The 26,376-nt window shown below is 41.5% G+C and overlaps 2 protein-coding genes across 9 annotated transcripts in view; one reads left to right on the top strand and one right to left on the bottom strand.

The window, feature by feature from the left end:
- Window positions 1–5,609, bottom strand: part of LOC105477183 (nuclear cap binding protein subunit 1) — a 38,290-nt gene extending 32,681 nt beyond the window's left edge. For 3 of the 4 annotated variants that reach the window (XM_011733567.3, XM_024791392.2, XM_024791391.2), the window contains exon 1: window positions 5,432–5,525. Coding sequence is in view for 1 of the 4 variants with exons in the window: in XM_011733566.3 (XP_011731868.1) it covers window positions 5,432–5,465 (34 nt within the window). In the remaining 3 variants the exon portion in view is untranslated. Of the gene's footprint in view, window positions 1–5,431 lie in introns of all 4 variants that reach the window. The other variant, XM_011733566.3, reaches the window with a different exon arrangement.
- A 324-nt stretch (window positions 5,610–5,933) lies between these two features.
- Window positions 5,934–26,376, top strand: part of LOC105477186 (thiosulfate sulfurtransferase like domain containing 2) — a 47,370-nt gene continuing 26,927 nt past the window's right edge. For all 5 annotated transcript variants that reach the window (XR_011612716.1, XR_011612715.1, XR_011612714.1 and 2 more), the window contains exons 1-4: window positions 5,934–6,082; window positions 11,582–11,795; window positions 13,196–13,512; window positions 21,241–21,361. Coding sequence is in view for 1 of the 5 variants with exons in the window: in XM_011733569.3 (XP_011731871.1) it covers window positions 11,631–11,795; window positions 13,196–13,512; window positions 21,241–21,361 (603 nt within the window). In the remaining 4 variants the exon portion in view is untranslated. The remainder of the gene's footprint in view (window positions 6,083–11,581; window positions 11,796–13,195; window positions 13,513–21,240; window positions 21,362–26,376) is intronic.

Below are 26,376 nucleotides of genomic sequence, written 5' to 3'. Positions count from 1 at the left end.
GAATGTTAAATCTATCGAATGACTGAAATGATCTTCAGACACCACATGAACTGAAGCTGAATAAAACGAATCTATTACTATCCACATAGGATCTGAGGGGGGTATTACAAAGGTTACAGGATAAGACACTCTGTGCTTCAACTTCCCAACCCATTAATTACCATTATAAACTGAATGTCCACTGACTATAATTTTGAAGGGATAATGCCACAAAAAGTATAATATGCACGCAGTATAAGAGCTGAGATGTACTGATTCCTGGAGATATCTGCCTGTGTAAAGTTGTAGACATGTGTGGCACAGAGGTTCAGGGACCTTGATTCTTAAGTATGTATCAAATCTAAGTCACAGGACCTATCAAGGTTCTACCACCCAAAGTACCAACTTTCACACAAAGGTCTTTTATTTCCAGGATTCATTTATTGAAAAAACAAAGCACAAATGATGTAATATTTACACGAGCCTCCAGCTATAACATTCAACAGCTTTCTTCTAGAGCAGTAGTTCTCAACAGGGTGTAGATTTTGCCCCCAGTTGTCATCTGGCAATCCTTGGAGACATTTTTAGTAGTCACAACTAGGGGAAGCAACTGGCATCTAGTGGGTAGGGGCCAGGGATGCTGCTAAATATCCCACGTTGCATAGGGCATCTCCCAAAACAAATAATCTGGCCAAGAATGTCAATAGTGCTGATGTTAAGAAACCATATTCTAGAAAGCAGAGCTCCTCAGAACCAAATTTCAGTGAGGTTGGGAGAATGGAGATGCTGAAAAACTAGCTGAATGAGAGCAGTTATTTTTTGTTGTTGTTTTTTAAACCTTAAGCACACTGTTCCCTTCTTTCTGGCTCATATATTTTGCCAACCCTTTATTCCACCTCTACAGTCTTCTTAACTTAACTTTCCAGGTGGCTTGTTCCAGTTTGGAATCATTCCACAGCCTTTAAAGCAACCCTGTTAGGCCCTCTTATAAGCTTGAAAAGGGGAAAATAATGCTGTAGGAAGAGAAGGTATGATTTCTGAGAAAAAAACTAGAAAATACATGTACATAGTCACATGTCTGAACTGCAAACCCTCTGTTCATTTTGGCTATATTAAAGGACAAGATTTGTCTGGAGAATGGGAGGAGGCAGAAAGTATTAAGAAGTAAGAAATGTTCCACTCTCATCTGATAGTTGAGAGAATATGAAGGGTGGGGGGAAACTACAGACACAATCTGAACTTACGAACAGAAACATGATATTGAACTCAGAAGAGAACCTAGGTAAGGGAACAGGGAAATGAAATAAAACAATATGAATACAATTTGGGGAATTAGCTCAATGTATCCTGAAGAAAACATATCTATGGTAGTTCCCAAGGCAAGAACAGATTTTTTTATTAAAATTTAACTATGTAAAAGTTTTAAAATGTAAATTAAAGATAACATTACCACTTCACTCAGACAGACTTGGCTAGTATAGAGAAGCAGGTATAAAATCCATCTGAAAGGATCTTAAGAAACAAACAAATTTCCCCTTTATAAGGCAATCCTAATTTTATATGGGCACACTGGTACATCTTATAGCCTTACAATAAATTTTAGACCCACAAAATGGAAAACAAAAACCAACTCTGTAAAATAAGAAAGTAAAGTAACTAAAACCAACAACTTCAACATTACATTTTTAAACCTTAAGCACACTGTTTCCTTTTTTTTGGCTCATCTATTTTGATATTGAACAACTTCAAAGAAAGATAACATGCCTTGATCCTGCAGATTTAAAACAGAGGCAACCATCACTTCTGAAATAAACTATACTCTCCCAGAATAACAAATCCTTTCACTTCTATTCATTTTTTTCTTAAGTAAAAAAATCAGCCACAGTCTAAAAGACAAGGACCTAATTCTAAGAAGCTTAAATGGGGCTAATACAGCAAATCTGAAATTTTTGTAAATTGCTGAAATTCCCAAAATTGTATTCATATTGTTTCTGGCTAAGATTTTGAACAATCTAAATCCTTTCTTAAAAGAACAAACAATGGACTGCATATCCCATAGTAACTAAAAAGCTTCAGAGACATTTTTAAAGGAAGTCTAAGCAATTAAGATTCAGCACTGGACTAGTATCCATACACATTACTTTTCATTTAGCATTTCCTTTTCCTTGTTTATAAATGGACTACTACGTGAACTTCATTGGTACAGCCTCCTAATCCTACCTCCCTGAATCTTTGATAGTCAAGTCTCAACACAGAAGTCTAATTTTATAATCTTCCTATAAGATGCAACCCTCTGCTATCTCTCTAATCTTATCTCCTACAACTTCCCCCTCACTCTGCTCCAGCACCACTGGCTTCCTTGCTGTTCTATGAACATGACAGGAACCCTATAGTCTTAAGGCTTTTGCGTCCATGGTTCCCTTTGTTTGGATCACTGCTTTTCCTCATACAGCTATAAGGCTGTTACCTTACCTCCGGCAAGTCTCTGATCAAATGGCATTCACAATGAGGCCTTCTCTAACCAACTTACATAAAATAGTAACTTCTCCCTCACAGAAATCTCTGCCCGCTTTACCTGATATCACTCCATAGCGTCTGTCACTGTATGATACACTACACTTTACTTGACTGTCTTCTCTCTACTCTAGAGGGGAGGCTCTATCTTTATATTGTCCACTGCTGTATTGCAAGTAATTAGGACAGAGCTTGGCACTGTTAAGTATTTGTTGAATAAATCATTTTTCAGATATATTACTTTCCATATGATTGCTTCTATATATAGAGTATACACGTTATAATTACATATTTTATGTAAAATATATACTCTAAAATATATACTCTAAATATATACTCTAAAATATTAGAGTATATATTTTACATAAACATAAATATATATATGTAAATATATTATATATTCTATTATAGTATTTTATATATATAGAGAGAGAGAGAGTGTCAAGCATATGAAAGTCAGGGCAGAGACAGACAACAGCTGACAACTGTCCAGAAATGCTCAGATGCACCTATTTAATTCTGACTGTAATAATTCCTAGCCTATTTTAAGATAGCCTTCTATAATCCTTAAGCTTCTAAGAGTTCTCATTTTTAAAAAAATAGATGTTTAACTAAAAGGAAAGTATCCAAAATAATCTGATTCAGATCACTATGTAGGGTAAACTCCAGCTGATCGTTATCCAAATTGTGGCAATTTACAAAAATTTCAGATTTGCTGTATTATCAAACATGAACTGTATCTGCCTCTCCCATACTAAAATACCAACCTTAAAAACTTTTGCTTAATGAAGGCCTTGTTTTACTTGTCTTATTTACTCTGAGGTTCCTGCAGCAAGACCCAAATGGACAGCGATTTGGCTGCAAGCTGGTGTTAAAATGAAGCCAACTCCAAGAAAGTTATGTAAGTCTCCCAATAACCAAAGCAAAAGTTATTTTTCTACATATTTGCATTCCAATTCTCTAGGATGCCCTACAATGACATTTCCTCTCTCTTTAGGGATTACCTATAAGTGAGAGAAAGAAAGCATAAGAACAACAAAGAAATTGGAAAGAACAAAACACTCAAGTTCTCCAACCCCAAAGTAATGACTTGAGAAGTATATTAGTTTTTGATTAGTCAATTACAAAGCATAAGAAAATTGTATTATCGGCGGGCGCAGTAGCTCACATCTGTAATCCCGGCACTTTGGGAGGCCCAGGCGGGTGGATCGCCTGAGCTCAAAAGTTCAAGACCAGCCTGGGCAACGTGGCGAAACCCCGTCTCTACAAAAAATACAGGAAAAAAAAAAAATTGCTGGGCGTGGCGGCCTGCGCCTGTGGTCCCAGTTACTCAGGAGGTTGAGATGGGAGGATCACTTGAGCCTGAGAGGCAGAGGTTGCAGTAAGCCGAGATCGCGCCACTGCACTCCAGCCTGACAAGAGTGACACTCCGTCTCAAAAAAAAGGGGAGGGGATTGTATTTTCTGTGCCTTGCACACAGGTTACACAAGAAGCCTCTTGTGTTAGAAATCAAAGCATGCAGCATAGTTATTTAATTTATACCTGGGTAGTGAAGAGAGCCCCGGACTGGATTTGCTATTGCTGGTGTTTGGGAACTGACAGCTGTCTCTCCGTGTTATGCTCAATCTCTAAACCCTTAGGTGTCAGATGAGAAAGCTGGACTAGAATATCCTCTCAAACCACGCCTTCGTAGAAATCTGGTGTTTCACTATTAAAACTAAATGCGTGCGATTCTGCCTCCACCTCAACTGCCACAACACTCAAGGAGAGACAAACGTTAATGGATAAAACTTACTCAATTTAAAATGTCTGTTACGGTTTCTTTTCTTACATTGACAGCATCTGCTAACGTTTACCGCCTCTTAAGCGCTGGCAAATGATTAAAACATCATCGTTGCTGATGTGTATTACCTCATCTAACCTTCACAAAACCCAGAAGATATAAGTATCATTACGTCTATATTACAGACTAAAGTTTAAGGAGATTACATAACCTGGAAAAGATCACCAAGTAAATGGTAGGGTCTGGCTTTGAACCTAAACCCTCTGGTTCCAAAGTCTCACCTCTTAACCACTACTCTACACTCTCTTCAAAAAACAATACACTAAAACGTTAATAGAATTACTCTAAGTTTCACTTTTTTGGTGTGTGGATTTGTGTTTTTGACCGATTGTAAGGCTTATGTATAATATAAGCATTTTTTTGTTGTTAAAACTAGAATTATTCCGTCTTTATGAAGACAACACTATGATCTCCACGAGCACAATCATCCAAATGCAGATGGGAACCCCTGTTCTAACTCTCTGAGGCCTGAAGTTAGTTTTCTAGCACTCTCTCTCACACGAGGGAAATGCGCTTACGGCCACTTCAAAATCTGCAGTAACCTGTGTCTGTTTATTAGGGACCTCTTGGGCGTGGGTAAGACAATATTCTTTCCCTGCAGCTCGAAATAAGGGAAATCAACGGATGACCACTACCGGAACAGAGTTCAGATTGCAACTCAGGAGATCTCTCAGTTCTTTCCTTCAGTGAATTCTTCCGAGCCCTTCTCAGGTGCAGCTTTGAAGGTTAAAACGAGACACTGGGACCAGTGGGTCCCTAAGACGCGGCAGCACGGACACAGGTGTGCTTCCCTGCTCGGTGGTGCTAAGGACCAAATTCTGAAGCGTCCTTAGAGACCAAGGGTCTACCCATGGGGTTCACCAGGCCTCCTTTCCCGAGGATCGGCCCTTGACTCAAATAACTGGGGCGGGACAGAAAAAGTCGCTTTCTAGAAGCCGCCCAGTCACACCGCCACTGTATTCCCCTCTTTCCCTCCGCGGCTCCCCACACGGTCCCGGGGAGAAGAGCTTCCAGTCTCTTCCATGGACACTCAAAGATGCCGAGCCTCGGTTCCCAACCGGGAGCGGCCTCCGCGGCCGGGCTGCAGGTACTCACCGTCGTTCTCGTCGCTGTGCCGCCGCCGCGACATGCTGCCCTCCGGTGCGCCGCGGAGTCCAGAAACCAGGCGGTAAGCGCCGAGGAAACTGTCCTGCCGCTGGCCGGCGCAAGGACAGCTGCGAGGCGCGCGGATGGGCCGGCACGCAGGCGCACTCGCTCGCCACGGCTCCCGGAAGCTCAGGAGAGGCCGCCGGGTGGGCTCGGCGCTGCTAGAGCCGGCGTGAGGAAGCTCAGTGGGCTACGGGCGTCGGGCACACACGCAACCGCCCCCTCAGGCTGCCCCCGCCTGCCGGCTGCTTCTTTCTCCCGCCTTCCGCTCTGTGTCCTTCCGGGGCCACGCAGAAAGTGCCGCCGTTTCGGCCAGTCAGAGACCCCGGACCGCTGTCGTCGTACGCCTGAAGGCGGGTGGTGCCGGCGGCCGCTCTAGTCCCCGCCTCCGCTCAGGCCGGTCCTCCGGGGCTTCTCAATGGTTTTCCCGGCGGCCCTTGCGCCGACGTCCAGGAGACTTCCGGAGCCTGGTGACGTCACGAACGAGCTTTTCTACCCAAACACGCGACGGGGAGCACACTGCAGGGCGGTGAGCGGTAACGATTGCTAGGTGGAAACAGTGCAGGGAAGAGAGACCTAAGAAAGGATCAGGACTGGCGGGTATGTGCTCGTCTACTCCCACTTTCTGGCTTTTGCCGCCTTGGGAAAAGTGGGCGGAGAGGTTGGGCCAAGCTCGGCATGCGGGGTGGGGCCTGGGCGGGAGGCGGTGCCGCACGTGCCTCCCCCTGGGTTGGAAAGGCCGGCCCTGACGCGAGCGTGCTGCTCCCGGCTTGCCGGCTGGCCGTCATTTTCCCTAAGTTGTTTGCTTAAGAAGGAACAAATGATTGTTTTAGTAATCAAGGGTTATTGGGTACCTGTATGCCTGTGTGTGACCGTCCCCTGCCGTGATGTCTTTATGAGTACCATACTGGCTTATCTGCTTTGTCCATGGCCATCTGAAATTTCACTCTCCCGGCCTAATTCTCTTTCAGTCTTACCCATTTCAGTAAATGACGTCATCCATCGGCTGCTTAATCCAAAAATTTAGAGAGTCTTTCTTAGCTCTTTTCCCTCACTTTTTACATAACAATGATCTGTAAACCCTGCCTGTTCTCCTTTCAACACAAATCCTGAATCAGATCGTGTTACTGCTCTGTTTAAAAGTCTCCTGTGACGGCCGGGCGGGGTAGCTAACGCCTGTAATCCCAACACTTTGGGAGGCCGACGTGGGCGGATCCGCTTGAGCCTAGGAGTTCAAGACCCATCTGGACAACGAGGCGAACACTGTCTTTACAGGAAAAAAAAAAAAAAAAAAAAAAAAATTAGCCGGGCCTAGTGTTTGGCTCCTGTAGTCCCAGTTACTCGAGGGGAGGGTTGGGGGCGGAGGTGGGAGGATCCCTTGAGCCCAGGAGGTCGAGAATACGGTGAGCCGTGATCACACCACTGCACTCCAGCCTGGGGGACAAAGCGAGACCGTGTCTTAAAAAAAAAAAAGTCTCCTTCGACTTTCCATTGCACACTCCATACCATGGCCTGTGGAGTTCTACCTCTCCTCACTGTACTCCAGACCCTCTTTCTGTTCGTACAATAAGTCAAGCTTGTTCTTATTTTAGGAACTTATACTGTTTCCTTTACCTGAAGGTCTCTGGTTCTAAATCTGCGTGACTGGCTCTTGGTCACTTAGGTCTCAGCTCAAATATCAGGTCCTTAGTGAGGACTTCTTTGGTTACCCAATTGCTGTTTTATTTCATTCAGCGAATATTGTATTTATTAGCATTTAGCACCTCGTAGGTGCCAGGCAGAGTTCTGAATGCTGAGGATGTCGAGGTGAACAAAGGAAAACCACTGCTCTCGTGGCGCTGATATATTCTAATGATCCATTCAGGAATAGCCCCAAATAGTGCCATCATAGGTAGTGAACAATGGGAGACTAGTAGATGAGATCAGAGGGGTAGGGAGAAGGTGCTCTGTAAGGACTTTGAACATTATCCGAGTAAATTGAGAAGTCATTGGAGTATGAATTTTTTTTTTTTTTTTTTTTTTTTTGAGACAGAGTCTCGCTCTGTTGCCCACGCTGAAGTGCAGTGGCACAGTCTTGGCTCATTGTAACCTCCACCTCCTAGGTTCAGGCAAGTCTCGTGCCTCAGCCACCTAATTAGCTGCAATTAAAGACATGCGCCACCACACCAGGCTAATTTGTGTATTTTTAGTAGAGATGGGGTTTCGCCATGTTGACCAGGCTGGTCTTGAACTCCTGGCCTCCCAAAGTGCTGAGATTACAGGCATTAGCCACTGTGCGGGGCCAGTCTGACTTATTTTTTAATAGTTACCTCTCTGGCTCCCAAAGGAGGAAGATAGTTCTGCTTTTACAATAATTCAAGCTGCAAATGATAGTAGCTTGAACTAGGGTGGTAGTGAAGATGATGGTGCAAAGTGATCTGATTAGATTGTACTTCAAAAGCAAAGCTGGCCAGGCATGGTGGCTCATGCCTGTAATCCTAGCACTTTGGGAGTCCCAGCTGTACTCCCAGCTGCTACTTGGGAGGCTGAGACAGAAGAATCGCTTGAACCCATGAGGCGGAGGTTGCAGTGAGCTGAGATCATGCCACTGCACTTCAACCTGGCGACTGAACGAGACCTGTCTCAAGAAAAAAAAAAAAATAGGATTTTCTGAACAAGTGAATGATAGTGTGAGAAAATAAGGAGTCAGGAATCATCCCAAAGTTTTTTTTGTCTGAGTAACCGGAAGAATAAAATTGTCTTGTACTCAGATAAGGAAGACTAGGGAAGACCAGAGTTTGGTTTTGAACAGTTGTATTTGAAGCTGAAGCTAGCTAGCTTCACACGCAGTGGGGTATGTGAATTTGTAGTTTGGGAGAAAGGCCCAGGTTGAAGATATGAATTTGGAGTCATTTATTGTATAGTATTCTAAACATAAAATTTCCTTTATGTTTCCCTTTTTTCTTTTTTTGTGTAATTTTCAAATATTTAGAGAAGTAGGGAAAATTTATGATGCATCCCCATGTACTCATCAACTTCAGTAATTCTTAATTCATGAATATTCTGGTTTCGTTGATATTACCTCCTCTCACCCAATTATTTTGAGGCAAATATAGTTTTAAGTCCTTGGAAGTAGATGAGATCACCTGTGGGGTAAGTATAGATATAGAGTAGTTCAACATTTAGAGGTTGGGGTCATAAGGAAGACCCAGCAAAGGAAACTGAGAAGCAGGGACCCTTATCCCTAGCTGGTATTTTCTTTTTTTTTTTTTTTTTTTACTTACTTAATGTCTCTCCTTACCAGAATATGAGCTCCAAGAGGGCAGGGACTTCAACTGTTTCATTCATAGCTGCATTCCCAGGACTATTCCATGGGCCTGGCACATAGCAGAGGTGCCACAAATAATAATAGTTCAGAGTATATACGTAAATGAAAATAAGCTGAGACTGAAAAAAGATGCAGAGTCTGAGGAGATCATTTTGGGGTGGTGGGAAAGGTACCCCACACTCAGGTGTGTAGACCTTGAATCAGGAAAGAACAGGGCTCATTTGCAGAACTGTGGCCAGAGTAGGATATGTGATGGGGAATGGGGAGCATAGTCAGAGATGAGCCTAGAGTATAGAGAAACTTAAGTTTTTCAGGCCTTCAAAGGAAGCAGTGACGCGGGGTAGCAGACAAGACATAAGTGAAAGGTAACACTTGAACTCAGTCTTGCTATACATAGTAAGCATATGGGGAGGGAAAGAGATGAAAAAGTAAAGGAAACAAAGCAGCGGAAAGCATAAATGCTGGGACAGACCACATCAGGTCATATAGAGGGAGATTGGGAAAGATGCTGGAGGTGGGATCGGATTGGATAGTAATTCCTTTCTACAGTGTTACCTCCCACATGCACTGTCCTTATAGGTGAGTAACTTCTCTGTTTCTAGAACAATGCCTGGAACCTAGAAGACCCTCCATAAATATTTGCTGAATGAATTTTAATTTGGAAATGATATATATTCTTTCTCTACCTTTACAATAAAACAGCTTTGAGCATGGAGGAAGTGTGTTGAATAAGATTCTTCTACTTATTTTTCTTCTGTCTGGGAGGCTTATAGGTTTGTGTAGAGTTAGAGATGTACTTTTTTCAGTGGGACTTTAAATGAAAGAGATTTTCATGAGAAAGGAAAGAGAAGCCAAAGAAGGTAGTGTTTCTTCACCCAGTCTCTTCCACTTATTTTTCAAATACAGGAGAATTGGGGTTTAATAAATCTGTATTACCTTGCCTTACTCGTAGAACAGAGCTCATTTTGAGCCCCATGGAAGCACCACTTAGCTGATTCAGATGCATTTTATGTGGTGCAAGTGACATCTTAATTTATGAATCCAAGGAACAAAGGTCCTTCATAAGGAAGTTGGTATTGCGTGTGTCTGTGTGTGTGTAGTCTCCATCAATCCCATCCAGCATTGTTAACAAGCAGTGTGTGTTCCGCCAGACATAAACTGCTCCTCGTTGCCTTCTCCTGGTTGAGGTACCCTGTAGACAGAGTTGTGAATTGTCAAAGTTTGTCACCAGTGTCTCCCACATTCTTTTTTCTCATTCTTAGGGGTGCTTTTTCTGCTCCTTCTTGTGGAGCTTAGGACCTCTTTGCATGTTACTGTTTTCACAACCTTGAGTGTCCACGTCTGGCTGCCTCCTTCAATGTTGTCCTCAAGAAACTAGCTTTGCCAGTTCACTAGTAATATGAAATAACCAGTTGTTATGCTGTAGGGCAGGAATTTGGACAGGGCACAATAGGAGCACCTTGTCTCTGCTCTCAGCTCAAAGACCAATCTGGAATCTGAAGGGTCTAGTGGTTGATGCTGGCTGTCAGCTGGAGGCCGCCTCCGTTCCTCTCCACCTGGTTCTCTGTGTGTGATTTCTGCATGGGTTGGATTGGCTTACTCACAGCACAGTGGTTGGTCTCCTCAGCCTGAGCATCTCAGAATGAGAGCTAGTGCTGGCATCTCCTTTTGAGGACCCGACCTCAGTCATACAGCATTGCTTCCATCACATTTTATTTTTGGGAGCAGTTAACAAGCCTGCCTAGGCTTAGGGAAATGGACCAGAAATACTGCTGCAGCCATTTTTGGAAAATATAATCTGTCACAGCTAATTTTTAAACAAAATGTTAATGTTAAATTTAAAATACAGCATTAAATTAAAATATTACTAATATTACCATTCATTGAACCCTAGTATATGCCAGACACTATATATTAATATTTCTTTCCAGTGCACAGTACAGTACTGTAATGTAGATACTACAGTGCACAATTTCCACAAGAGAGATTTAGAACTCAGAAGTAGCTTGCCCATGTTCACATGCTTGGCAGACTGCTGCAGCACAAACCAAAGCCAATGCCTTTTCTCAGTGTGCCTCTTAGTGCTTGTCACCTGTAACCTTTGCTTTACAAAAGAACCAATACAGTATGATGGTTGTAGTGTGTCCGTTTTGACAAGATTTGGCCACAGTAGGGATTTTGACATTTCTTCTGGCTCATTACAGTGGGGCTCTCTTGGGAACTATTTCTTTTACGGAAGGAAATTTGCATAGCCCTGAAATTAGGGGGCAAAAAGAAAAAAGCGTTTATAACTGAAGGTACTGGCACACAGCTTGATTGATTTGGGTTGTACCTGGTGCTTTTCTGGTATTATTTACCCTAATGTCTGCATGGCTCGCTCCCTAATTCAGGTTTCTGCCCAAATGCTGTTGCTGCAGAAAAGCTTTTCCTACTCTCTGTGTTCGAAGGGCTCCTCCATCACTGCCTCCCTACCCTGCTGGTCATTCTTTATAACCTTTTCACCATCTGACTTTAAAAATAAAAAATCAATTTATCCACTTGTTTACTTCACCCCACTGGAATGTAAACTCTAAGCAGACAGAAACTTTTGCTTTTGTTTACTGCTATATTCTCAGTGCGTAGAATAGTGCTTGACTTAGAGTCGTTGCTAAGTAAATACTATTGATTTAGTAAGTAAATGAATGCTTAGCTTGGGCTACTTTGCCCATGCTAATTTGCATGATTGATTAGCTTCATATCTTCTTCAAGAAGTAATCAAAGACTAGCATGGCTGCTTCTTTCTTATATTCTAGGAGGTCTTTAACTGAAAGGAATATCTGCTTCACTGTTGCAACCAACCAGATGCCTTCTTCCACTTCACCAGACCAAGGAGATGACCTGGAGACCTGCATTTTAAGATTTTCTGACCTGGATTTAAAATATACGAGTCTTATTAATCCCAGCAGCAGTCTCCAAGCAGAATTAGATGGCAGTACAAAAAAGAAATACTCATTTGCAAAGAAAAAGGTAGAATTCCTATGAATGTTTCATGATCGTGTGTGTGGTTAATGCAGATACATTTGGAAGTAGCTTATCAAGGATGCTCTCCAGCTCAAGGTCCAGTCTAGTCAGGGACATTAACCAGTGATGTTAATTCCATCCCAGGCAAAGGGTAATCCCAGGCAAAGGGTAATCAAAGGCAAGTGTGGCCCTGGAATAGCCATAGTGGAGTACTTGAGGAGGGTGAATCCTAGACAGATGGATTAGTTTTCATTCCCCACCCCCCAGGTCAAAAAAAACCCATAAAGTTGAAAACCAAATGACAAGTGAAGAAAAAAGTTGGTAACTATGATCAACAAAAGATCACTAAAAACACTTCCATCTCAGTAAGAAGATAAATGCCATAATGGAAAAATAGGCAACAGATGTGAACAGACAAGCCAGAAATAAACAAATAGAATAAGCAGGAAAAAGTATTCAGCATTACTACTAATCAAAGATATTAAAAAAAAAAATAGGGTAGCATTTCTTTTGCCTTTCATTTGGACCAACATTAAAAATATTGATGATACTGGTAGAACTCAGTGAGGCTGTGGATAAAATGGCACCCACATGCTTTTCTGGTTAGAGTATAAATTGGTACATTTTTCCTGGAAGTCACTATTACAGATTAAAATTTAAGGCTCTTTGACCCCTCAATTTTTATTTTGGATGTTCTAAGTAGGTGATTAAAGATATAGAAAGACGGATGCATGGAATGCTCATTCAACATTGCTTTTAACTGCAAATATTAGAAACAATCTGAATGTTCATCAGTTGGTAACTGGTTAAGAGAATTTTCTGTTTGTTTTACAATAAGCATAAATAATTTTTATAAAAACAGTAATATTATTTTCTAAGAAAGAAGACATTTTGGTACGTTTCTTCCTAGTCTTTTTCAATGTACTTTATAATGTGGTTGAGATTACATTACATAAGCAAATTTTATCCAATTTTTTTCACTTAATATTATATCATAAATATTTTTCCATATAACTTAAAACTGACTGCTTAATATTCCATGGTAAGCATACTTCATAATTTACTTTCCCTATTCCTTTCAAAAATAGCTGATAGTGTTATTTGTAATATTTTAGACCAAACTGTATTATGTATATTCCAGTGTAACTTAGAGCCTTATATCCTAAGAATAAAATTATGCTGAGAGTTATTTAACTTCCTCAATATAAAGCGTAGTTTTAATTTCTCTAATAGTCTCTTCTAAAGCTTACTAAGAGACGTGTTACTCCTCAGAGAATTGTATAACATAATGGAACATAAAACTGGAAGCCCCTGTGGAAAGATAATATAAGGAATCTCAGTGAAACTTCTATTAGCCATAAACCTAGGGTTATTTAACAGTGTTAGTATTTGAAATCTAATTGCAGGCCTTTGCCCTTTTTGTCAAAACCAAAGAAGTTCCGACAAAAAGGAGTTTTGAATGTAAAGAAAAATTGTGGAAATGCTGTCAGCAACTATTCACAGACCAAATCAGCATCCATAGACATGTGGCAACACAACATGCTGATGAAATTTATCACCAGACAGCTTCTGTTTTAAAGCAACTGGCTGTGACATTGAGCTCCTCAAAGAGTCTTTCATCTGCAGATGAAAAGAATCCTCTAAAAGAGTGCCTTCCACATAGTCATGAAGTGTCTGCTTGGCTCCCTGATATAAGCTGCTTTAACCCTGATGAGCTGATAAGGTAAGATTTTCATTCTGTATTTCGGTTTGATTTAAAGTATTTTTCCAACCACAATGAGATACTACAATTCACTCATTAAAATGGCTAAAGTGAGAAAGACCAACTCTGTCAAATGTGAATGAGGATGTGGAACAACTGGAACGCCCAGTCACTGCTGGTGGGAATGTAATATGGCACAACCACTTTGGAAAAGTGTTCGGCGGTTTCTTAAACATGCATCGTTCCTGTGGCCCACTCCTTGATATAATACCAACAGCAATAAAAACATGTCCACAGAAAGCCTTGTACAAGAATGCTCACAGCAGTTTTATTCATAATAACAAAAACTGGAAACAACTGCAAATATCCATCAACAGGAGAATGAATAAACTGGTATAGTCATGTAAGAATACTGCACAACAATAAAGTGCTGTGAACTGCTAATATTCAAGAACATCTATGGGTGAATGAGAAAATCCTTATGCTGAGTGAAAATAGCCAGACAACACAATACATATTTTCTGATTTCATATACTTGAAGGCAAAACTAATATATAATGATAGAAGGGTTCTGGCAGAGAGTTTGGGAATACACAAGAGATTTTTTGAGGTCTTGGAAATGTTCTGGTTTTGATAGTGGTGTGGATTACACAGGTGTACCTGTGTCAAAAATGATCAAACTTTACACTTAAGATCTGTGTATTTCACTTGTAAACTGTGCCATGCTTTAAACATTTTTAAATAAATAGGACAGGAAAAACTAAGCAAAAAAAAAAGGGGGGTTTTAGGCTAGATATCATTATCTGTATGATTTCAAATATACGTATCCAGAAAAAATGCATCATTTATTAGGTTTATTGGGGAATGTAGCATTGCACATAGTGAATTTTTCAGAAAGCAGGTAATGTAGCTTACATTTTAAAGCATCTAAACTTTCTTTGATTTAACCTTTTTTTTTTTTTTTCCTGGAATCTTTCAGACATAATTAAATAGAGTATAGTGAATGTGATTGGACTTTTTCTGAGTGCTTTGATGCCATCAGGATGAACTTAAGTAGGAAGGTATAAAAGTTTATCTTTTTACTAAGAAGGCTCAGACTTACTATTCTGTTACCTCTCCTCCCTCTCTCCTAATTCTAGATCCAAACCCTCTGTATTATTGCTGTGTAACAAATTCAGCTTAAAACAACAAACAATATTTCAGTTTTTGAGGGTCAGGTATCCAGCCGCAGCATAGTTGGTGGTACTAGCTCAGAGTCTGTCATGAAGTTGCAGTCATCTCTTTGCTTGACTGGGGCCAGTAAATCTGTTTCCAGGTTTGCTCATGTGGTTGGTGGCAGGCTTGTTTTTTCAGTGGCTTTTAGTCAGAGGCCTCCATTCCTCTCTATGGGGGTCTCTTCATAGGCTGCCTGAGTGCTGTCATGACGTGGCATGTGATTTGTGAGAGACAAAGACACCAAAACAGAAACCACAATCTTTTATGACCTAATCTTAGAATTGCCATACCATCACTTTTTATTGATGCTATTGGTCACATAGACTAACCTCAGTACACTGTAGAAGAGAACTACACAAGGGTCTGAATACCAGCAGGCAGGGTCATCAGGGATCATCTTGGAGGCTGGGCACCATACCTCAGAGTTGTTACTTTTTAGTGTGTATTACCTAGCACCACTGCCTGCACTTTACCCATTCTGTCAGGATCTTAACTACTGGCAACAGCTAGATCCTTAAGGCACAGAATTCTAGAGGCCTAAGTTAGGCCAATAACATACATACTATATGTAGCCACAGACCGTAGCCTGTGCAGCAGCATATACCCAGTCAGTTGACATTGTTTGCGAGGTTTTGTGGTTTTTTTTTTGTTTTTTGGTATTTTTTTGAGACAGAGTCTCGCTCTGTCACCCAGGCTGGAGTGCAATGGCGTGATCTTGGCTCACTGCAACCTCTGCCTCTCAGGTTCAAGTGATTCTCCTGCCTCAGCCTCCCGAGTAGCTGGGATTACAGGCACGCATCACCACACCCAACTAATTTGTATTTTTAGTAGAGACAGGGTTTCACCATGTTGGCCAGACTAGTCTTGAATTCCTGACCTCAGGTGATCTGCCCACCTTGGCCTCCCAAAGTGCTGGGATTACAGGCATGAGCCTCTGCATCCAGCGTGTTTGCAAGGTTTCTTGGAGACCATTCTGTATGTTCTCTAGGGAGGAGAGGTAAAGAAAGAAAATTACATTATTTTCAAAAACAAGTGGGAAGACACAGAGACATTAATTATTCCTCTACCCTATGTAATGTCAGAGCTTGAAAAAGGGTTTTGTATTAGTCTGTTTTCATGCTGCTGATAAAGGCATATCCAAGACTGGGCAATTTACAAAAGAAAGAGATTTAATGGACTTACAGTTCCACATGGCAGGGGAGACCTGACGATCATGGTGGAAGGCAAGAAGGAGCAAGTCACATCTTACCTAGATGGCAGCAGGCAAAGAGAGAGAGCTTGTGCAGGAAAACTCCTGTTTTTAAAACCATCAGATCTTGTGAGACTTACTATCACAAGAACAGCACAGGAAAGACTCATCCCCATGATTCATTTGCCTCCCACTGGAGTCCTCCCATGACACATGGGAATTGTGAGAGTTACAATTCAAGATGAGATTTGGGTGGGGGCGCAATCAAACCATATCATTCCACCCCTGGCCCCTCCCAAATATCATGTCCTTACATTTATTATGCCTTCCCAACAGTCTCCAAAGTCTTATTTCAGCATTAACTCAAAAGTCCACAGTCTGAAGTCTCATCTGAGTCAAAGCAAATCCCTTCCGCCTATGAGCCTGTTAAAAGCAAGTTAGTTACTTCCTAGATACAATGGGGGCACAGGCATTGAGTAAATACAGCCATTCCAAATGGGAGAAATTGGCCAAAACAAAGGGGCCACAGGCGCCATGCAAGTCCTAAATCCAGCGGGGCAGTCAAATTTTAAAGCTCCAAAATGATCTCCTTTGACTCCATCTCTCACATCCGGGTCATGCTGATGCCAGAGGTCAGTTCCCATGATATTGGGCAACTCTGCTTCTGTGGCTTTGCAGGGCATAGCCTCCCTCCTGACTGCTTTCACAGGCTGGGGTTGAGTGTCTGCAGCCTTTTGGTGCACGGTACAAGCTGTCAGTGGATCTGCCATTCTGGGGTCTGGAGGACCATGGCCCTCTTCTCATAGCTCCACTAGGTGGTGCCTCAGGGGGAACTCTGTGTTGGGGCTCTGACCCCACATTTCCCTTCTACACTGCCCTAGCAGAGGTTCTCCATGAAGGCCTTGCCCCTGCAGCAAACTTCTGCCTGGGCATCCAGGTGTTTCCATACATCCTCTGAAATCTAGGCAGAGGTTCCCAAACCCTTATTCTTGACTTCTGTGCACTCACAGGCTCAACACCACCTGGAAGATGCCAAGGCTTCGGGCTTGCACGCTATGGAACCATGGCCTGAGTTCTACATTGGCCCCTTTCAGCCACAGCTAGAGCAGCTGGGATGCAGGGCACCAAGTCCCTAGACTGACCCCGGGTTCAGCCCATGAAACCATTTTCCTCCTAGACACTCAGGCATTATCGGGGGAACCAGCCCCCAATATTTCAACGTAGTTTTTTTCTATTTTCCGTAAGCGTCGGCGGATCTGAGAAATAAAGAGAAAGAGTACAAAAGAGAGAAATTTTACAGCTGAGTCTCCAGGGGTGACATCACATGTCAGCAGATTCCGTGATGCCCACCTGAGCCACAAAACCAGCAAGTTTTTATTAGGAATTTCAAAAAGGGAGGGGTGTACAAATAGGGAGTGGGTCACAGAGATCACATGCTTCAAATGGCAATAAAAGGTCACAAGGGCAGAAGGGCAGAGCAAAATCACAAGACCAGGGTGAAATTAGAAATACTGATGAGGTTTCATGTCCTGCTGTGCACGCGTTGTCATTGATAAATATCTTAACAGGAAACAGGGTTCAAGAGCAGAGAACCGGTCTGACTAGAATTTGCCAAGCTGGAATTTCCTGATCCTAGCAAGCCTAGGGGCACTGCAGGAGACCAGGGTGTGTTTCATCCCTTACCTTCAGCTGTATAAGGCAGACACCCCGCAGAGCGGCTGTACGTAGGCACCCCCTGGGAAGGGAATGCATTCCCTTCCCAGGGTTATTCCTTACTGAGAGAAGAATTCAGTGATATTTCTCCTACTCGTTTTCTGCAATAAGAAAAATATGACTCTGTTCTGTCCGGCCCTGCTGTTACCCAGTTCTTTTTCAGGGTGCCCAGATTTCATATTGTTCAAACACGTATGTTTTACAGTTTGTGCAGTTAATGCAATCATCACAGGATCCTGAGGTGACATACATCCTCAGCTTATGAAGATGATGGGATTAAGAGATTAAAGACAGGCATAGGAAATTATAAGAATATTGATTGGGGAAGTGATAAATGTCCATGAAATCTTCACAATGTATGTTTCCCGATTGCAGTAAAGACAGGTGTAAGAAATTATAAAAGTATTAATTTGGAGAACTAATAAATGTCCATGAAATCTTCACAAGTTATGTTCTTCTGCCATGGCTTCAGCTGGTCCCTCCGTTCGGGGTCCCTGACTTCCCACAACAAGGCATGTGATAGGAGGGGCTGTCATGAGAACCTGGAGACATTTTCCCTGTTGTCTTGGGGATTCACATTTGGCTCCACATTACTCATGCAAATTTCTGTAGCCAGTTTGAATTTCTCCTCAGAAATGGAATTTCCTTTTCTATTGCATTGTCAGACTGCAAATTTTTTGCGCTTTCATGCTTTGCTTCCCTTTTAAAACTGAATGCCTTTAACAGCACCCAAGTCACCTTTTGAATGCTTTGCTGATACCCTAAATCATCTCTCTCAAGTTCAGAGTTCCCCCAGATCTCTAGGGCGGGGCAAAATGCCGCCAGTCTCTTTGCTAAAACATAACAAGAGTCATCTTTGCTCCAGTTCCCAAGAAGTTCCTCATCTCTATCTGAGACCACCTCAGCCTGAAGTTCATTGTCCTTATCATTATCAGCATTTTAGTCAAAGCCATTCAACAAGTCTCTAGAGAGTTCCAAACTTTCCCACATTTTCTTGTCTTCTTCTGAGCCTCCAAACTGTTCCAACCTCTGCCTGTTACCTAGTTCCAAAATCACTTCCACCTTTTTGGGTATCTTTTCAGCAGCGCCCCACTCTGCTAGTACCAGTTTATTGTATTAGTTCATTTTCATGCTGCTGATAAAGACATACCTAAGACTGGGTAATTTACAAAAGAAAGAGGTTTAATGGACTTACAATTCCACATGGCAGGGGAGGCCACACCATCATGGTGAAAGGCAAGGAGGAGCAAGTCACATCTTACATGGATGGCAGCAGGCAAAGAGAGAAAGCTTGTACAGGGAAACTCCCATTTTTAAAACCATCAACTCTCGTGGGACGTATTCACTGAGAATAGCATGGGAAAGACCTACCCCCGTGATTCAGTTACCTCCCACTGCATTCCTCCAGTGACACGTGGGAATTATGAGAGTTACAATTCAAGATGAGATTTGGGTGGGGACACAGCCAAACAATATCAGGTTTTTATTGCCAAATACAGTTTTCTGAGCTGAATATGTTTTAGGAAGTATATTAACTTTTAAAACTGAATCATAGGATTAGATGTTTAGATCGTGGCTCTGAAAAACTCACCAAGTCATATTGCAGAATTCCAGAGGACAAATTTCTGACTTTAAGCAATTCTTGAACTATTTAGTAAATAGAAATACAGTTGACCCTTAAACAACGCGGGGTCAGGAATCCAAAGATTAGGGGCAGTTGAAAATTCACATATAACTTTTAACTCCCCCAAAACTTTACTAATAGCCTCTTGTTGACTGAAGCCTTACCAATAATGTAAACAATGAACACATTTTTCTGTATTATGTATATTGTATACTGTGTACTGTATTAAAGTAAGCTAGAGAAAATGTTATTAAGAAAATCATAAGAGGCCAAGTGCAGTGACTCATGCCTGTAATCCCAGTACTGTGGAGGGCCAAGGCAGGAAGATCACATTAGGCCAGGAGTTCAAGACCAGTCTGGGCAACATAGCAAGACCCTGTCCCTACAAAAAAAAGAAAAAGAAAATCGTAATATATATTTACTGTTTTTTCAGTGGAAGTGGCTCATCGTAAAGGTCTTTATCACCCTCATATTGAGTAGACTGAGGAGGAAGAGGGATTGGTCTTGTTGCCTCATGAGTGCTAGAGGCACGAAAAGATCTGCAAATAAGTGGACCCACACGGTTCAAACCCATGTTGCTCACGGGTCAACTGTAGTACAAATTTGATAAATTTTTGTAATTACTACTCAGTACCACATTCCCTTTTGCTTATTGGAAAGCAGAAAGAAAGCAAATTTAAGTAGAAGTCACATTTGAGCTTGTCACTAAAATTTTCTGTACCTTCATTTCCTCACCTCTAAAATTGGAATAATAATGCCTGCCTTGCCTACCTCCCAGTACTGCGGAATGAGTTATATAATAGGATGGTGATAGTATGAGCAATTGTGAACTACACTGTTCTATACAGATATGGCCCTTCCATTTCATGTGGCCCCACACTTCAGGGAAGTTACTTAGTAGTTAGAGAAACAAAGAAAAAGACACATGAGATAATTAGCAGATGATACAGGTCACATAATTATCAGTTGAATTGTATGATACAGAGAATAATTTGTTATAGGAACTTAGAGAAAGGAAAATAGGATCTAAAATAGATAAGAACGTTTCATGGAGGAGCATGGAAAGCATGGAGGAGATTAGGTCCTGAAATATGATGAGGCCGTTGATGAGAGAATCAGACTCCAGAGCTGGATAGTACCTTAATTGTCCTGTACTGTAACATTCCCTAAAATATGTTCTGTGGGACACTAGTTCTAGAGGATGCTAACAAGGTATTGAAAAAAGGGGTATTAAAGACAAATTTGGGAGGCACTCAGTCAAAATGTTGTTACTGCAAGACTTCTCAGAGCCTTTTAGAGGCTTTTGCTGGGATTCTTAAGGAGGGAGATGCTGTCTGTAGGGTTTCCAAATATAATTTTATAGAACAGCTTCATAACACACTTTGGAAAATATAGTTTATTTCCATTCTCTCATTTTACATACGAGGAAACCAAGGCCCAGAAGTGATGAAAGACCTGCCCAGCTAGTTAGTATGACAGCACAGTGCAGTAGAAAGAGTATAGATCTGGTGTCAGAAGACTGGCGTTTAAGTCCTTACTATCACTTTCTGGCTGGCTGACTTGGGAGGAATTGGCCTCAATTTATTCAGCTGTAAAATGGGGATAATAATAACCTGCATCATAGAAAGAGGGTTATAAGAAAAAATGGAAGTGAAACTTTTTTGTATGATGATTCATACAGATACTGCCTTATGTGAGAGGATAAGCCAGAATGGAACCAAATTTCTGACTTTTCTATGAATTGGAGTTACTGATACATGTCTCTTGGATGTGACCATTAAATGAGGGATCAAAGTAAACTCACTTTTTGTAAAGTAAGTTCAGTGCAGATACTGTCTTCTGTAGAGCAAATATAAAAAGAAGTTGCTTCTCGTTTCAGGAGAACAATAATCAGAGCAAAGGCAGGCATGAGTGTCTTCATCTTAGCCTTCCCTCGTGTACTGTATGAATTGTGACTTCTTTATGTCAGCGACTCAAATGCTCTTTGCCTCGGATTTTCATTTTGTAGTGGCCAGGGCAGTGAAGAAGGGGAGGTGCTCCTTTATTACTGCTACCGTGACCTGGAGGATCCCCAGTGGATCTGTGCCTGGCAGACAGCTCTGTGTCAGCACCTGCACCTCACAGGCAAGGTAACACCTTCTCCTATATTCCTTCCTTCACTGGGTTCATCTTGCCTGCCAACCTTGGATTGCAAATGCTGTGCTCATTGTAAAAAAGATTCACTCTTGAGTTCTTAGAAGTTAGGGAAATTCTGCTGGGCATTTAAGGAAAATATTAGGCAGCTATTAACGTCGTATTTTATAAGAATATTTACTAGCATAAACCAGGAGTCAGCAAACTTTTTCTTGAAGTACCAGATAGTAGGTATTTTAGGTTTTGCACAAAAAACTATTCAGTATTGTTATAGCATGAGAGCAACTATAGATAATATGTAAAATAATTAGATGGCTGTGTTTGAATAAAACTATATGCAAAAGCAAGGATAATTTGCCGAGCCCGGTATAGGGAAATGTTCATGATATATTAACTGGAAAAACATTTTATAGAACATAGAGGTGTGATTCCAAGTTGCTTCTTATTTTTCTAGAACTTGCCAGGGTCATGTACCAGCTCAGGGTATTGACATTTGCTGTTTCCTTCCTTTCCTAGAATGCTCTTCCCTTGCACCTTCACATGGCACATACCCCACTTCAGATCTCGGCTCACATACTGTCTCCTTAGAGCTCCAGTCTGAAGTAGTCCTCTCCAGATCTCATCACGTTCTATCCCTTTCTGCTTTTCAAAGAATTGATTAGTATCTGAAAGTATAATTTTCATTTATAAGCTTCATGAGGACAGGAATTTTGGTCTTAATTAATTGATGTATTCTCAGTGCTGAAACAGAGCTTAGCATGTAGTAGACCCTCAGTAGATATTTGGAGAAGATAGAATGAAGGAATGAATGCATGTTCATGACAAAACCAGAAGTGCATGTATAAGCATGGAAGGTTGCGTGTACCAAAATGTTAGTAAGGATCATCTAGGCATGTAGGATTATCGATGGTTTTTATCTTCCTAAAATATTCTCTGATAACATTACACATATGCATATGTCTATGTCTTTTATATGATTTTCAAAATTTAAATCAAAGGGAAGTGAACTAGTTTTCCCCTGAAACCCCCTTTGGTTGTGACACTGTGCTGCTTTGTTTCGTCTTTCCCAACATATGGCCCAGGTCTGAATTGATCAATCAGTGATATTTTTCACATCCATGTTTTCTAATAGATAATGTTTTCATTTACCTCATTCAGTTCATCACCAAGTCCTGCCATTTCTACCTCTTCAAATATTCCTTAATTCCATTCCCTTCTCTCTTCCACACTCATCACTTTAGACGAAACCACCACCCTCTCTTACCCAGTCCATGCAGTAGCTTTCAAATTACTTGCCATCCCTGCCTGCCACTTAATCCATTCTCCACACAACAATAATGATCCTAAAAGGTAAATAAAATCATATCACTCCTTCCTCAAACTCTTTCAGTGGCTGCCACTTCCAGTTCATGTGGAGGAAAACCAGTGCCTTAAAAATGCCCTTAGGTTCCTGCATGAGTTGGCCCCTTCTTACCTTTTCCTCTCATCTGATACTGTTCTTTGCTCATTATACTCCAGCAACATGGTCTTTCAGTGTTTTGCAACCCACCGAGTTCTTTTCTGTCCTTGGGCCTTTTTACAAGCAAACTATCTTCAGGGAGCTCTCTTACACTCACTCTGTTCCTCAGTCTGGCTTTTACTCAAGCTTAGTTCTCAATTTTCATGACACTTCCTCAAAGAGACCTTTCCTGTCAATCGAAATTCATTTTTCCCAGTGCACTCTCTCATGGCATCTTGTAGTTATTTTTCATAGTATTTGTCCATTTGTAACTTTTATTTTAATATCTGTGACCTCCCATAGTCTGTAAGCTCCTAAAGCGAAAAGCTATATTTTTTTCAACCACTGTATCCCTAATTCCTAGTACAATTCCTGGTGTAAATAAGTAAATAATATTTATCTGTAGAATGAATACATTCATCACCATTCCTATTCAGAAAACTTCCACACCCTGAAAGAGGGATACTCTCACAGTAAACCTGAATGTACAAAGTATGAAAACAACCTCTTAGTTTGGAGGCAGATTATTATTCTTGGCCCAACCCAAGTGCTAAATTAGCAATGAAGGATCTTACCCATAAGGTGGCAGTACTTGCCTAGATCTTGGATACAAATTCCTAGGTGTCAAGGATACATGCCCGTTTAATGAGAGTTTTGTGTTTGGAGATTTGGCAAAATATCGGTGCCTAAGTAGGGAAAGAGAAGAACTTGACAGTTGTGGAATTATGGGAGAAAAGCCTCTACCCTATTGCTGTGTATTCCTTACTGCCTCAAAAAATTTGAAGGGATACATTGAAGGCTTTAGAAAGGAAAAGTGGTAAGATTGGGAGTCAGTAAGATCTGGTTTTGAATCCCAGATTTACCAGCTATCAACTGTACCTTTGGGCAAGTTAATTGATTTCTCTGAGCTTTTGTTTCCTTTTCTGTAAAATGGGGATTATGATATCTGCCTTTCAGGATTATAATGTAATGCTTCTGTCTCATAGCAAGTGCTGAATAAATGCTAATTGTTCTCAATTTCTTTCATGTAAGGCCTTCCTCACTAAGGAGCTTTGAAGGATTTCTGTTAGAGAATCCTGGGGGTTCAAAGTCTAGTGCATGAGTTTAGAGCATGCTCTGCCCTAGCTATGTAGGGAGCAGATGTACTTGTCTTTTCTTTGGGTTCTGAGATTAAAATAAATTAGAAAAGAATCTACTAGCCTACCCAAAGAGAGGTGCTTAGATGTACATACTTCATCTTACCTGCTGTAGTCAGAAACCATTTTGGAGTGGGTTTTCTAACTCTTACACTGATTGGGCTCTATTTTTCTATGTAGTCCACTATAAGTTCGTAGTGGGGACAGTAGCTTGTGTAGCAGAGATGTGTACCAGCAGGCTTCCTGCTTCCCTCTCCCATGTCCGGAACTGGCTTTACTAGACCGCAGCACTGTTTCTCAAGGAGTCTGGATGTGATCTGGAATCTTTGTCATGGAACTCTGGAAAACATTTTACAGTACTGTACATAGAGGTGTGATTCCAAGTTGCTTCTTAATTTTCTAGAACCTGCCAGGATCATTTACCAGCTCAGGGTATTGACATTTGCTGTTTCCTTCCTCTCTAGAGTGCTCTTCCCCTGCACCTTTACATGGCGCATACCCCACTTCAGATCTCGCCTCACCTATTGTCTCCTTAGAGCTCCAGTCTGAAGTAGTCCTCTCCAGATCTCATCACGTTTTATCCCTTTCTGCTTTTCAAAGAATTGATTAGTATCTGAAAGTATAATCTTCATTCGTAAGCTTCATGAGGAGAGGAACTTCGGTCTTAATTAATTGATGTATTCTCAGTGCTGGAACAGAGCTTAGCATGTAGTAGACCCTCAGTGGATATTTGGAGAAGATAGAATGAAGGAATGAATGCATGTTCATGACAAAAACCAGAAGTGCATGTATAAACATGGAAGGTTATGTATACCAAAATGTTAGTAAGGATCGTCTAGGCATGTAGGGTTATCAGTGGCTTTTATTTTCCTAAAATATTCTCTGATTACATTACACACATGCATATGTTTGTGTCTTTTATGTTAACTTTCAAAGTTTAAAATTATATATGACTACTAATGAGTTGGCATTGGCTTTTGCCATGAATCTTGTTTTATATCCATACCTTAAAGAATTGATCAAGTGAGGCATCAACTTGTGTCTTCTCTGGACCCTAAAAAAGGGCAGCCATTAAAAATTTTCAAATTACCAAGTACGGGTAGATATCAGTATTATATGACTAGAACAATATAGGACCTTGAGTTAAATCATCTCTATTTCCAGACGGCGCCAAGATACCACATGTGCTGCGCTTGCTAGCACTTTTCTTTAGAGAGCTCAGTTCCCTTTAGAGATGATCCATCTTTAAACTCATCCACAGGATTTTGTAGTGTGAAAACAACCAACTCTACAGGGCCTCCAGAGCAGTGCCCCTTAAGGCTGGGGCCTTACCCCAGGCTCTAATGTCCCCTAACCAGGGGAGCATTTCAAAGAGAATATGGGGCTTGAGATGCCAAAGAGCCCCAAATATGGATGCACAGTCATTTATTCAACAAATATGTATTGAGTGCCTACTATGTGGCGGGCACTGTTCTAGGGGATATGCCGGTGAGCAAAACAGACACAAACCCATGTGGAACTTATATTCCAGTGGATGGGTTTGCAGTGGTGGGCTGTCCTCCAAACACCATGCAGAGATACATGCTGATGTATGCCCTCTGTCCTCAGATGTGCTCTGTGCTTTAGGATTTTGGTAGTGTCCCCTCAGCAATTCTTTTAATTTCTGGTGCTCTTTAGTTCTCATTTTATTCATATAAAGAAATTAAGGTTCAGAGAAGTCAATTAACTTTCTCATAGCTACATGCAAGTGAGTGGCAGAGCTTAATCTTGATCCTAGATCTGCTGACCTCTGTGGAGGACTCTGTTGAGCTACTTGGATTTAGATTAAGCTCAGAATTCACTTCTTTGGCTGTTGGACCATTGTAGCTCCATAGCAAATGGGGCTTTCCAGGAGTTTTATTCACATTCTCGTGTTCAGCACGTATGAAACAGAATACCTCATCGGAACTGTAGGCTATGCCATTTTAGAAAAATACAGGTATCCAGCTGGGCACGGTGGCTTGTGCCTATAATCCCAGCACTTTGGCACTTTGGGAGGCCAAGGCGGGTAGATAACTTGAGGCCAGGAGTTCGAGACCAGCCTGGCCAACATGGCGAAGCCCTGTCTGTACTAAAAATATAAAAATTAAATGGGCTTGGTGATGCATGCCTGTAATCCCAGCTACTCAGGAGGCTGAGGTAGGAGAATCACTTGAACCCAGGACGTGGAGGCTGCAGTGAGCCAAGATTGTGCCACTGCACTCCAGCCTGGGCAACAGAGCACAACTCTGTCTTAAAAAACAACAGGTGGCCGGGCGCGGTGGCTCACGCCTGTAATCCTAGCACTTTGGGAGGCCGAGGTGGGTGGATCACAAGGTCAGGAGATCAAGACCATCCT

Source organism: Macaca nemestrina, chromosome 14 (assembly GCF_043159975.1).
Source record: "Macaca nemestrina isolate mMacNem1 chromosome 14, mMacNem.hap1, whole genome shotgun sequence".
NCBI lineage: Eukaryota > Metazoa > Chordata > Mammalia > Primates > Cercopithecidae > Macaca > Macaca nemestrina.
Note: the sequence above shows the minus strand (reverse complement) of the source record. Positions and strands in the feature narration are given on the sequence as shown.